The 13,285-nt window shown below is 39.2% G+C and overlaps 2 protein-coding genes across 3 annotated transcripts; both read right to left on the reverse strand.

Annotated features, from left to right (window-relative positions):
- Positions 1 to 2,380: 2,380 nt before the first annotated feature.
- On the reverse strand, positions 2,381 to 8,753 carry LOC117942887 (phosphatidylinositol 5-phosphate 4-kinase type-2 gamma-like). 2 transcript variants are annotated; one of them, XM_034868649.1, is made up of 10 exons: positions 8,500 to 8,753; positions 8,303 to 8,400; positions 7,107 to 7,203; positions 6,168 to 6,317; positions 5,120 to 5,266; positions 4,844 to 4,882; positions 3,443 to 3,556; positions 3,116 to 3,359; positions 2,863 to 2,966; positions 2,381 to 2,674 (listed from the first exon to the last, which is right to left on the reverse strand). In XM_034868649.1, exons 1-10 carry the CDS (start codon positions 8,647 to 8,649, stop codon positions 2,594 to 2,596), a joined length of 1,224 nt encoding a protein of 407 aa, XP_034724540.1. In that variant the 5' UTR covers positions 8,650 to 8,753; the 3' UTR covers positions 2,381 to 2,593. The 2 variants fall into 2 exon arrangements, with proteins under 2 accessions (XP_034724540.1, XP_034724542.1); XM_034868651.1 differs by having other exon boundaries at positions 8,496 to 8,740.
- A 1,487-nt stretch (positions 8,754 to 10,240) lies between these two features.
- LOC117942900 (insulin-like growth factor-binding protein 5) lies at positions 10,241 to 12,387 on the reverse strand. The gene is made up of 4 exons (XM_034868669.1): positions 11,889 to 12,387; positions 11,451 to 11,479; positions 11,238 to 11,357; positions 10,241 to 11,145 (listed from the first exon to the last, which is right to left on the reverse strand). Exons 1-4 carry the CDS (start codon positions 12,202 to 12,204, stop codon positions 11,041 to 11,043), a joined length of 570 nt encoding a protein of 189 aa, XP_034724560.1. The 5' UTR covers positions 12,205 to 12,387; the 3' UTR covers positions 10,241 to 11,040.
- Positions 12,388 to 13,285: the final 898 nt, after the last annotated feature.

Consider the following 13,285-nt stretch of genomic DNA (forward strand, 5'->3'; position numbering starts at 1 on the left):
AAACACAATGAACCAATTTCTTTCCTTACTGCTGCATAAACCTTTGCACACAATTGGTGAAATATTAACTAATGGCTTTTAAAAGCTATTGGATGGCTAATGTTAGCATGGCTAGTGAATGGTAGCTAACATTGGCATTAACATGAACTAGCTGAAGTTGCTTACCAGCAGATAAACAGCTTGGTTAAAATAATGCATATTAACAGATCACCTCTTACGACTGTGAAGAGAGTCCTAGAGGTCCATTTCAAGAGTGTAACTGTCCTCATCTGTTGTTAAGCCTGTTCCCAGGCTGTACATTTTGAACAAAACATTCCTCTCAACATGGTTGAGACTAGTAGACTTTCCATCCCTCACGATTAAATGAATGCTACAAGGTTAAAATATGTTTGAAAGAGAAATATAAATGAATTCTGTAAAATACAATAAATGCGTATTTGTAAATTGAACCATCCACCATGTCGCTTCGTTTTCAGTGTAGCTGCAGCATTCTAAACCACTTGAAACCTGACAACAATACATTGCATTAATCCAGTCTGGATGACACAAAGGCGTGAACTAGAATCTCTGCATCAGCCATGGACAGAAAATGTCAAATTTTAGCTGTGTTTCATAGTTGAAAAAGGCAATCTAGTTATCTTTAATGTGATGATCAAAGAGAGGGTTAAATCACAGCAGACAAACAATTTAATGTGGGAAGGATCCTCCGCCTTGATAGGCACATCCAGCTGAGCATCCTCACCGTAGCCGTGGATTTAATTCCATGTCTGCATTTAATTTGGCCAAAAGGTTAAATATAAAGAGAGAAAAGCAGAGGTTCAATACAGAGCCCTTAGGTACTCATATTTCACATCAGAATGTATTGATGTAATATTATAGAAAACCTTTGGATTTTAACAATGTGAGACCCAGGCTAGAGATGCCAAATCTGTTTGTCTCCTTGACCAATTAAAAGCTGTACTGAGATCATTTACAGCTTTAGTGAGCACAGTTTTGGAGGAGTGGCAGGCCTAGAACAGACTGAAAAGGTTAGAAAAGACTACTATTAAATGTATGGGTTTAACGGTCTGAGACACTAGTTAAAATAAAGAGAAGTATAAAGAGACAAGTTGAAAATATGTCATTATATAATAAGGTAATAAATCAAGTGAGAAGTGGGTCACTTTCTCATGGACTTCTGCACAAACCAACCTCCCTTTGCAACCGCATGTGTCGCCCCCTGCTGGAATTCAGATACGAATGCAGTTTTAAGGCACTTCCGCATTCCGCGTTTGAGGCACTTCCGCATTTTGCACTACGCCAAACCGGATGCTTTGTCCATAAATATTAACAGTCCATGGTAGGGGGTTGAGGAGCCAGGTGTAGGTTTAGAAACTGACACCAGCTTAGACAATGTTTCAAGACACTAACTGGGACAAAAACTAACTGGGATTCCACATGAATATTGCACAACATGTTTGACAGATGTAGCTGGAGACGAGGAACTCATATAAGTGAAATGTTTATTTTTCTGCATCAGATCTCTTTAATTTATCATTCAAGATTGTGTGCTAGGAGGAATGTTACAGGGACTTAAATATGGACAAAAAATGAATGCTTTATCTTTAAGACTGATTTTTAGAGAAACACATGAACTGCCATGAATCACAATTTGCTCTACCTCACATTTACTTGTTAAAGTGACACAGATAGTAACTTTCCTTTGATACTTCACTCAGTTAGGTACATGATGTTGTTGATTTCATTAAAAGGTAAAATAAGTGATACAACATGAGGCTGGATACAAGCTACACCATTTGACATTTATGCTCTTTGATCAGTTTACAGTTTAATAATTTGTGTGATATGGTGCCTTTCAGATGTTGCAAGTTTGTGTAGCTTCCATTGAAGCATTGCACTGATATGTAGCAGTATGAATTCTAAACACTGAGCTAAGAGGAGGGTTGCCCTTCAGCACAACAGAATCTGCAGATTTATTTAAACTCCTTTCCAGATAAGGAAAACAAAATGGTGAAACTGTTATGAAATTGCCAGTCCAGCATCTTTGTTTTCTCTTTGTGAAATGTTTTTTATTGCAGAATATCCTTATTTCATAATTTACAATACTTTTATATTAATGTATTGTTCCTAATTGAGGCCCTGTAGATTTCTCCAAATTATTCTTGTGCTGTCAAGTGTTTTGTAACTGGTGGGAAAAGCAGGAGTCATGCATTAATAATTTACAGCAAAACATACATCTTTCTCCTGAGTGCAATGTGTTGAGAAAATATGTCTTTCACATCATCTCCACCTCCCACTGTCTTCGTGGGTGGAGTATTGCCAAAACTTTAAGGGAAAACAAAAGAAATCCCATTAACAGTTGGCAAGAAGATCCTTCCTGCTGTTTGCAAATTCTAGTTCTTTATTCAAAATAAATGTCCATCTCGCAGTGCAGAATGACATGAAGAGTAAATGCTCAAAAACCACGTAGATCACTTAGAAATTAACAGTCAATTTGCAGTGCGTCTTGATGTTGATTTGAGAATATGTTAGTATTGCATATGAGACTCCTCTTGTCTGAAATGATAATGTTATCCTGGACTGTATCATTGAACTAGGCAAAGATCTTAGTGATGAACTCCAGGAAACGTTTAGCGTACTGCTCTGGATGAACTGTTGAGATTTCAGCTCCTGCCTGCAAAAACACGCACGCAGACACACACACACACACACAGACACACACACACACACACACACACACAGATGCAGATGATTAGGGATAACTGAATGGAAAATGAAAGCATCCCTTTATGTTTCACTGGATAGAGATGTAAAGACTGCATATATGCCAACCAATCCCTTTTAAGAACGTTGGTCTCTCACCCCGTGTTTGACAGCCTTAGCAGCGTGAGCAGCTTTCTTCTTGGTGTCGTACTGTGTCAGCACGTCAATCAGACCCATAAAATACACCTCCCTCTGGGGTGCATCTGCATGGGAGGGATTTACAGCATTTGGTGAGTGATATGAACATATGATTTTATCTGCTCTATCCCAGCATGAGATGAGGTGTATTACATCACAGGGCTCATGTTACCTACTTAAATTCACCACAGTTGTCTCAGTTGTCAGGACTCACCTACAGCGCTCTGAATGGCGTACACATCCACGTAAGGGTCAAACTCGCCAGGACCCATGGGTTTGAAGGAGTTCATGTAGCCACCGATACCTTCAGGTGCGATGCTGTTTTCATCCTCCTTTTCCTCTTCATGTGACAACTCCAGCTCTTCCTCCTTCTCCGCCTCCTCCTCCCTCTCAGCCCGCTCCACATCATGGATACCCAGCAGCAGGCTGTAGTCCATGAACCTCATTCGCACCAGAAACTGCAGTAAGGGTACATGTACACATGCACAAATTATGTCAGAGAAAACAATGGCTACATGCTTCTTGAACATTGTTTTCGTACCTCGATGTCTCTGTTGAGCTTTTCCACAATCTTCGCCTTCGCCTCGTCGCTCACATGAACTTTTTGCATGTTATTCCTGAAGTCTACATCTTTGTAAGTGGGCAGCTCCTTCACCTGGTAACATAGAGTGACGGTCATCTACTATACATTTTGCCTAGAGATCACAATATTCAGTAGCATTTTTCTCATTAAAACACAATCAGCTATTGTATTTCTAGTGACATAAAAGTTAAATTATTTTATCCCAATTGTTGTTTTCAGAATCAAAACAGTCGGAAAGATCAAAGGTTTTCACAGCCCTGCAGGTATTTAAATGCCATCAGTTCAACCAGTTTATTTTCAGTCTTTTTAACAAGGTCAGGCCAAACTGAGGGCTTCTGATGTTATTTAAAGTCTATTTAAAGTGGAATTTTTTTCACCCAAAACATTTCTGAAAATATAATTTGAAAATCACATTTGTCATAAACAATAACAATAAGATAAAATATAGGAAATGGGATTTCACACTCTGCCCTCAGACACACATTCCAAACACTAACTGTATCTGGTTTGTTGAAAGAATTGTCAAACTAGGGAAATCAACATGAATCTGAGCCCCACACACATGCAGACAGGCTGGTGACAACACTTGTTAAGTTGTTTTCAAAAAAGGATGCAACGATGAGTCATGGATTTAATTTAACCATAGTTAATTTTCTTACGGATCTTATAATATCTCACTATAATTTTTTCACACATCAGGGTCTCAACATTTTTAAATAATTTTGAAAATTAGCAATGAATGTGTTCAGGTATTTGCTAAGACGCATACCCCCAGTTTTAAAAGATGTCAGATTGTAGTAGTAGTAATTGAGTTGACAATGTGTTAGGGGAGCTACATTATGAAAAATATGGGATTCAGCATTTTTATGGGAGTGCAGTACTACATCACTGGCGTATCCCTTAAAAATAGTTGACCAGAACATTATTTTAGTGGTGAAAGAAATACTAAAAATAATTTTTAGGTTACATCAACATGTTTTCCTTTAACCAGTCAAGCCATATACACTTGCTGTGTCAAACTCTTTAATTTTACATTCTTTCTATCCATTTATGAAACAGCTGACCATATAATAACAGGTAGCTAAGCTACCCTTGCATGATCTAATTTATCATTGTTTCAATGAGTTTGTGTCAAATTACATCAAAAAGAACAAGTTGAGTAGTAGATTACTTTTTTTTCTTTGTGGCATCCATGTCACCAGACTATCTCTTAATTTCTCCAACAGGACACCCATGCTCGCTTGTTAGTGAAAAACAACAACTGACTTCAGTACATTGGCACTAATCAACAAAGTTGTCTGCAGAAAGTACAGTAAAACAAGAGCTTGTCATACGAGTTTTACCTTCATTTGATCTCACCTTCTCTTTAAAACTTGCTTGACGAGACACAAGGGACCCCTGAGGAAAGATAAGACCCCCACGGTCACTAACAGGTAACTGTTGAGCCAAAATATAACCATATGCACAAAACAATTGATACAATCACAAGCCCCTGACAGTCAGTGTCTTCACACTTAATGAATGCAATGGCCACAAATTCCAAAATGACTACTTGAGCTTAAGCAAAACTAAAAATATTACAGATTTTTCAGCACACCAGACTGGCCTATTGACTATAACCCCTGCAGCGTTTACCTTGAGGTCATACTTTCTGTGTATGTGCAGTCTGTGGCTGAACATGTTCCTCATAACTAACAGGTAGGTGTCCTCGCTCTCCACACTAACTCTGTACATGGCCAGGAACTGAGGGAGCAGCGTACTGCCATGGCAGGTGACGATGTGCTAGAAGGGAAAAACATTCAATAGACAATGAAGGATGAGAAAATAAATGGTGCGTCAACCCAGTGGTGTGAGGCAGTGCATGCATTAAAATGTAGCACAATGGAGGAATGTTCGGACGAAGTGTGTCCACGTTTTGTCTGTTCTTGTGCAAGCATGCGAGTGATGCCATGCACAGTTCTGCCAGTGGTTTCATACCATTCCACAGATCTGTAAAAGCTAATAAAGCGTTAAGAAATGCAAGAGAAAGAAAGGGTTTCTACTTTCTAACAACGCTGGATTTGATCTGCTTTGCAAGTGTTGCAAGTGGAAGAAAAAGGCATTTAAAATATTTTACCTCAAGGATGCCAACAACATGTTTTGGTGATTGATGTCAACATAACATTTGTTTGCTTAGTCTAAGCAAGTTTCATCCCCTGATGATGACCGTGAGATGCGTTTATAAGTATGTTCAAGCGTTTTTGTCAACTAATGGCTATTACGGGCTATGGCTTGTCTTCAAACATTTTTACATGGTCACGGGCAAAACTCCAATATTGTGTTTATTTTGTTAAATGTCAAGTCATATTCTCTGTTTAGTTAATGTATTTAGAGAGTGCCTCTTTCCTGTCGGTCTGCTTTTTTTTAAATAAAAACATTCTCTGTTGGAAATTCAAACGCACATCTTTTAGCTTTGATGTTGTAAAACCTTTGCCTCGGCAACCAGGGTTATCACAGAAAGACCACATTTTATCCTGGTGTACAAAAAACATAGAAAACACAAAACGAGTAGAACTTACATTATGTGACTAATAACTTTAATGACTGGAATTAATCTCAAACTAGAAAATCGACTAATTAAGATATTGTTTTGCTCACTGCGAAAGCATATTTAAACCTCCTTTCCACCCTGTGTTAGTCCTACCTGGTGGTACTCAGACAGAATGTTGTGCACTTCCTCCACTTCCTCACTGGAGATTTCTTTTACTACCAAAGTACGGTCATATGATGTCAGCATCAGCTTCACGCGTTGTCCCTCCTCCTCTTTTAATGGAGGACTACGGGCTAGAGACACCTGTTGATAAGAAAAAAGGTGGCATCTCTAAATAGTGGCAACATCAGCTTTAAAATGCATCTGCCCAGTGAAACCTTTCACATTCATTAAACTGCTGTCCTGTTTAGTTTAGTTTTGTTGTTTTACTTTATTACCTTTACTACACAATAGCCGGCAGATTGGGCTTCATTCGTCATAAAGAAACAACACTGTTTGTTGCAGCATTCATTTTTTGTAAATATGGGAAACTTCTTTTTTCATGGGTGAATGGGTGGTGTTCAAACGGATGCATGAAGTGGCTCGCTGTCCTGTTTTAAAGCTGTTATCCCTCAAACACTGAAACACAATTTCCAATGCAAATCAGGATGCAAACAGACAGAACATTTTTTAATTATGAGACACGTGTGCGTTATCATGATGGAACATCAAAAGCATTTTGCACTGATGCACAATATGTTTCAAGGAATTTGCTGCATCACTTGTAGACGTGCAAAAATACAACTTTTATCACCACATGCAGTATGCCTCACATAGTAATTGCGTGCGAAGCAAATGTGTGCTGAGCAGAGCAGATGACGACTCTGTCTGCCACCTGGCACATGCAAATATCACACATATAAATGCAAATTTAGAAGGGAGCAGCTCAATAAATGCAGAAAAGGGTCTGTTTATGAGAGACAAAAACCTGAAAAGCTTGGACACGCTGCATTGTCTTTTTTTTCCATCTTGTTAAGGGAGGTATCTTGTTTTTTTGTCAATGTTGTTGTTGGCACAATTAAATGTTGATTTGTTATGAATTTATAAGTATACCTGGTAATCTTGGTCCTCAATTCCAAAGTGCTCTCGCAGGTTTCTGAACACCTGTGGACAGTAGTCTTTGAATTTGAACTGTCCTGGAAGATTCTCTCTGAGGAACAAATACATGAAATAAGAAAAATGCAGCTTGATATTTTGTGCCTCACTCAGCATCTAATAAGCACATGTAGTTGACTTGGACTTTTTCTAATGCTTCATTGAATAAAAAATGTCCCTTCCTATTTATTTTTCCCAAAGCACATTATTTCAGCACACACAATTGTGATCAACAGAACAACATGATTACATGCAGCAGTTTCTATACTGATACTCTTATTTGGATTCAATCCAAGTGAGACAGAAACCAATTACAAATCATGTTTATTAATTAATACCGTATTTACATGTGTTCAATGGCACGTGGGTGTCATGTGCTGTTTTTCAATGGTCCAATTTGACAGTTGCGTCATTGGTTACGTTTACACTATTTAACTGGATTCTCTTTCTCATCCTACTGTTCCAGTTCAAAATTTTCCATTATGAGCAACAGGAAACACATGAGTTAATCTCACCGAGGTAACAGCACTTTTTTGAACTTGAGAAAACACATTTTATTGTTCTTCCCACCTCTGTTTATAAGTCTTTACACAACCTGGATTCCTGGATGGATTAAAAGATTATTGAAAGCCACTCAAGTTCTCTAGACTCCAACCGTAAGGAAACGGAACCTTGAGGCAGACAGAGTGCCCAGCACTGCTTTCACTAAGAGTTGTTATTTTAAAACAAGCTTTTTCTAATAGGCTACTTTTTATGACTGGCGCTCATCCTCTGTGAGCCCCACCACATTTTCTGATGAATTCATCAATTTAGCTATTTTCCGTCTTGCCTGTATTAGACTTATGGATGTTCTGGTGTTACGCAACCACTTAACCACTCAAATGCATTTCCAACCCTGGTATACAGTTTCATTCTTTTAAATCACCATTACAATATTGCATGCTGCACATCATCGTCTAGAGGCGAAAGAAATATTTAGGGTAGTTATTGTAGCAGGGTTGAAGGTATTGTTAGTGTAGAAAAGCATTGTTGTTTTCTAAAGAAATTACTGAAGAGCACAGGCAGGTAAAGAAATCACAGGAGCCTCTAAAATCTGTGGAAGCTAAATGAAGGTTCCTGCAATAAGACGGACAGAGTTGAGTGGGGCACAGTACTTGTTGAAGAGGTGGTTGCTGACTTTGATCTTGGTACTGGCTCTGAAGTCATCTGGAAGCAGCATGACAGGTACAGGCACCTGGCTCAGGTCATTAATCTGCACATGATCAATAGATGAACAGTTAATGAACATATTTACCCACAGACATACACGTGAACTCATAATAGTGTCAGTGTAAGCAGCCCACATACCTACCGAGTGATTGACTCCCCACATCAGAACGCTCAACACAGGGTCACTGGCTCGGAAAACCTCCACTTTCTGCTGCACAAAGTGTTTTTTCTTTGTCTTGCTTTTGTGCGCCAGAGTGTTCAGAGGGTTGAAGGTGGCACCTGGAGAAGACATTGCACTTTAACGAGCGTCTCAGTCTGTGAGCAGAGTTTGCATCTGTGGTGTCCTGTCTATGTAAAATAGCCTGAAGCCCGCCTTGTAGGAGTTTCCGCAGCAGCAACCTGCTGCTGGCACTGTAAGCCGACTATAACTAACACCTCCTGGTCCAGAGACTTTGCAACATCAATGAGATCAAACATCGACAACCTCGGGACAAAATCAGCATTACAGTCAGTATGATGAAACACTGCAGAAACAATCTTTAACTGTCTCATGTATGTGATGTTTGACTGATTTTCAGTGGTGGAAAGTATAATTTGCGTACATTTAGCCTAGTAATCTCTAAGCAGTCCTACACTTTTTAAGTAGACTACTTGTAGTCCTACTTTAGGCTACTTGAGTATTTCCCTTATTCTGAAATGAGCTGTTCTGCTAAATGACTTGTACTTTTACTACATTAGAAATCTTTTTTATGTGTGTGTACATGTGAATGAGTATTTCTTGACTGTGCTACTTTTAATTAAAAGTCCCATGACAGGCTGCATTTGGATGCATTCAAATAGGCCTTAGTGGTCTCCTAATGCCGTATCTGAAGTCTCTTTCACAAAATTCAGCCTTGGTGCAGAATTACAGCCACTAGAGCCAGTCCCACAATGAGTTTTCCTTAGTATGTGCCATTTCTGTGTCTGCAGTTGTGAAGCGGTGGGGGCGGTTGGGGAGGGGGGGGCGTGGCCTTGACCAACTGTCACTTTGCTCGTTTGAAAGCCATGATGTCTCTCTGTCACGGGCGGGGCAAATTCTCTGGGCGGCCAAAGTAGAGAAAGGGGATATAACCTTGCCCTTTATAACCTCCTAAGGAGCAAGATTCCAGATCGGCCCATCTGAGCTTTCATTTTCACAAAGGCAGAGCAGAATACCCAGGGCTTGGTTTACACCTATCACCGTTTCCAGCCCCAGGGGGACCGTAGGCAGGCTGGGTGAACTCATATTAATGTTAAAAAAAACGTAGAAAGTGAAATTGTCATGCCATGGGACCTTTGAGAAAAAGATCTGAGCACGTCTTCCACCACTGCTGAGTATTATCTTGGGATAATAGAATGAGTTAGCATGTTACATGTCTTTTATAATATTAATAATCATCATCACCACAATTTTCAAAAAAAGCCCTCACAAATGATACAATTGCTTTTTCATGTAAAGCACTTTGAATCGCCCTCTTGCTGAAATGTACTATACAAATAAAGCTGCCTCGCCTTGCCTTGCAATATATTACACATTTGTGGAACTGTAGTTAGTGGTAACTTTGTGTTAAAGTGTTGGGAAGCAATATCTACAAGACATCTTATGTTATGACCTTACTGTGAACTTAAGGTATGAGCAAATTATCCAAAGAGTACATTTTACTGTACTTTTCGTATTGCTTAATTTGAAGGATTTTTGAGGCAGAAAGAGGTGAACGCATCCAACTGTTCATCAAAAGTCTTGAAAGTTGTGCCGTCGCCTTCTTCTTCTTATTCTTCTTCTTCTTCATTCTTGATGTTGGTTTTAAGAATTAGATGGATTTACTTTTTGAGCAAAATCCTTTTTATTAAAAAAAAGATAAATACACAAAATCCACAAAGCATCCATGAAGTCATGTTTGCAATGTTGCCTGTCAATGTCAGTTTCAACCTTCACACACTTTCTCTTATTCTGCAAGAGGAATGTTTTCTTTATGAAAGCACACAAAAAAATCATAACAATAATGACCCTCATCTAATTTGGCATTAGAATTTCTGTTTTATAAAATAATACCTCTGGTGTCTGCACTGATGGGCAACTACTGATAAATTACTTACTTAAAGTATGAGCAATTTTAACATAAATAGAATGTCATATTTAAATTATATGTACAGCAATTACAATAATACGATTACAGCGGTTTCAAAGTAAAATATATGATAATACATGATACATTGATCCAAATTTGTTCCTGATGTCTGTTGATGGCTTAAAATATTAAATGGAGTTAAACTGTTGAAACATGAATGTGAACAACTTGAATTTGTGTAGCTCAAACTATAGGTGCAGTTTCTACAACGCATGCTACAGTGTGAAGCTAGTCTGGATAATGTGCCCTTTAATATAAATGTAATATAGTGTAAATATACATCTCATATAAGTAGATACAAAAGTAATGTCCAATCAATACAGCCCTTGTATGTTCAGTAGAGGGCGCAAGGAGACAAAGCTGCACCAGATTTGGAAACAGCTTTTCATTGGTGGAGTGCTGTTTCTGGCTGGTGGAGAATGGGATGTGAGACTGTGTTGAGCTCCTTTAGACTCTGTATTGGTGTTCCTTCATCTTTATCTTGTGTCATTAATAAAGCTTCCGTCTCTCCTGCTTCAGTCCAGGCTTCATGCACTTTAACACCTCAGGCCGCCCTTCTGTTTAGTGTTGGAGCGGACAGGCATGCCGTTTGGATCCACACACCAACATTTGCCACGGTGCTTACCTCGAGACGACCAACACTGCACAAACAGAACAAACAAATACAGCCACAGGTCTATCGAAAAGTCTTGTTAATGTGATTTCCTATAATTCATCTTCCTTGCAAACTCACCTGCTTCTTCCTGAAGAAACCACGCTTGTCACAATTGGGCATGTAGATATCGTGATTTGACTTAAATAAATGGGCATCAAGACCTTTGATAAGTGTGGTTAGCAGTTTCCGACATGGAGCCTGTAGGAAGAGTTTAACAGATGCATGTCAGTGCCTGATTGAGTGTAACTTATGTATGGGTTGTCTAAATTATTAAAATAGGATTTTATTTACCTCATCTGGATCCTCAGTAGGAGCTGGATCTAGGATAATAGATACAGACAGACATTTAGCATGTGTAATGTACTGTACTTCACTCTTGGTTAACTAATGGCACTAGTAAAACATGTCTTGATAAGAAAACTGGCAACTGAGCAATAAAATAATTTTTCATGCGCACTGCTGGTTTCACGGCATCTCTTGTTTTAATGTAACAGCTTGTCTGGGCCTGAGAAGCTGGGCAGTGGAAAAAGAAACTCATTGTATGTTTCTCTGTTCACATTTCCTCTTGACTACTCACACTCATGGTCATAAAAGCAGGATTGATTGACTGTGAAATACAAGGGCGTCACCCTGTCAAAAACTGACAAATAAATTAGCACAAGGTGAGTGTTGGTGTTGAAAATCCATACACCATGAACCTCACCTACTGAAACCTGAATTTTGTCTTACCTACAGTATGGGCATTTTCAGTCGGGCTGATGCTGCTGGCATTACTGCAGACTCCCCTGCCTTCCAGCAGGGCACGGAGGGGCCTTGGCTCATCCTCTAAAGGTGCACAACGTAGACCATGGGTGCAGCTCAGAATGTAGACCCCGCATGGTTCTCCAATGCCCGGAGCGGTGGCATTTAGAGCTACAGCCGGCTGACTCTGTGTGGACTTTGATTTACAGGTGGGACATCCTCTGGATGGTTTTGTCAGCGGCATGGGGTTTGACAGAGCCGGCTGCAGGAGGAGCAGCACCAGGATGTTAAAATACAGAAGCATCTTAAAATGTCCACTAATAAATGGTAACAGCCAAGTCTCCTACAATTGACTTTGCTGAGGACTTCTGATCCCTCTGATCTTAGTTTAGTTCCACTGGCTGCAGTTTGAATGTGTGTCGAAAGGTGGATGGTAATTCCCTCGAGCCAAGGCAAAGTGATGATGAGGCTGTCAGACACCACTGCAGCAGCTTTTAAAGAGTCAAAACCAGTGGGGAAAGGTATGGGAGGGTACGTGATGGAGAATGTTAGTGTTCCCTCTCATTTCCACACCCCGCTCCCCCTTGTCTCTGACACACACTCACGCATGCTCATACCATTTGTTGTCTTTCATCTTGCAGGATAGTAATGTGCTTCTACGCTGACATAAATCACTAATGATCACTCTGTTATGCTCCTCCATTGCTCTGCCTTTTCCCCCACTGAGGAGGTCATTTATTTACAGAGGTGATGCCTTCATGTAACCAATCATTATTCAGCAACTCCATTTAAGTTTTAAAAAATCCCTGTTTTATATATGAAAAATAAAATGTAAACATACATTTTGATATTGCCATCTGTATATACAGAATTTATTACCACCAATAGTTGAAAACAAAACTGACAGTAAAAGAACTAAAATACCCAATTACAAAAAGGAAAAGTAAAGCCAACTAAGTATTTTGAGCATGATTTAAAATGCACAGAAATTAAGTAAAAATGAACTTGAGTTAAATAAAAAGTAAGAATAATTTTACTGGCCTTATAAAATACAACAAAGACTAAAGGTATTTAGTTACTTCCACACTTTTTGTCCTTGGTTTTGACATTGTTTTGACTTTTCTTTAAATAGCAACCACTAAACAAACACTTAGTTCTCAGAGCGTGTTTACAGAGTCTGTAACTGCAGGGCTAAGGATTTAAAGAGAATGGCCGATGCTGAAGGAGTGCCACTCGAGGTTGGATGACTAAGAGTAATAACCACGAGCATAATGTCCCACCCTGTAAATTCCACTGGCTGTGAGTCACAAACAGGTTAAATTAGAAGACACAATCTCAATACTTGTCTTCATACACTGCTTGTCACCACTTTATCTCAGATACAA

Source organism: Etheostoma cragini, chromosome 4 (assembly GCF_013103735.1).
Source record: "Etheostoma cragini isolate CJK2018 chromosome 4, CSU_Ecrag_1.0, whole genome shotgun sequence".
NCBI lineage: Eukaryota > Metazoa > Chordata > Actinopteri > Perciformes > Percidae > Etheostoma > Etheostoma cragini.

What these genes read in the sequence shown, in the direction of transcription:
- LOC117942887 (XM_034868649.1), bottom strand. Translation starts at nt 8,649, where the DNA reads ATGTCTTCTCCAGGTGCCACCTTCAACCCTCTGAACACTCTGGCGCAC. An exon ending in TGTGGGGAGTCAATCACTCG is followed by an intron (nt 8,401 to 8,499) that starts GTAGGTATGTGG and finishes GATCATGTGCAG; the next exon opens with ATTAATGACCTGAGCCAGGT. An exon ending in TTGAGGACCAAGATTACCAG is followed by an intron (nt 6,318 to 7,106) that starts GTATACTTATAA and finishes TCTTATCAACAG; the next exon opens with GTGTCTCTAGCCCGTAGTCC.
- LOC117942900 (XM_034868669.1), bottom strand. Translation starts at nt 12,204, where the DNA reads ATGCTTCTGTATTTTAACATCCTGGTGCTGCTCCTCCTGCAGCCGGCT. An exon ending in TGAAAATGCCCATACTGTAG is followed by an intron (nt 11,480 to 11,888) that starts GTAAGACAAAAT and finishes CTATTATCCTAG; the next exon opens with ATCCAGCTCCTACTGAGGAT. An exon ending in GTTTCTTCAGGAAGAAGCAG is followed by an intron (nt 11,146 to 11,237) that starts GTGAGTTTGCAA and finishes CTGTTTGTGCAG; the next exon opens with TGTTGGTCGTCTCGAGGTAA.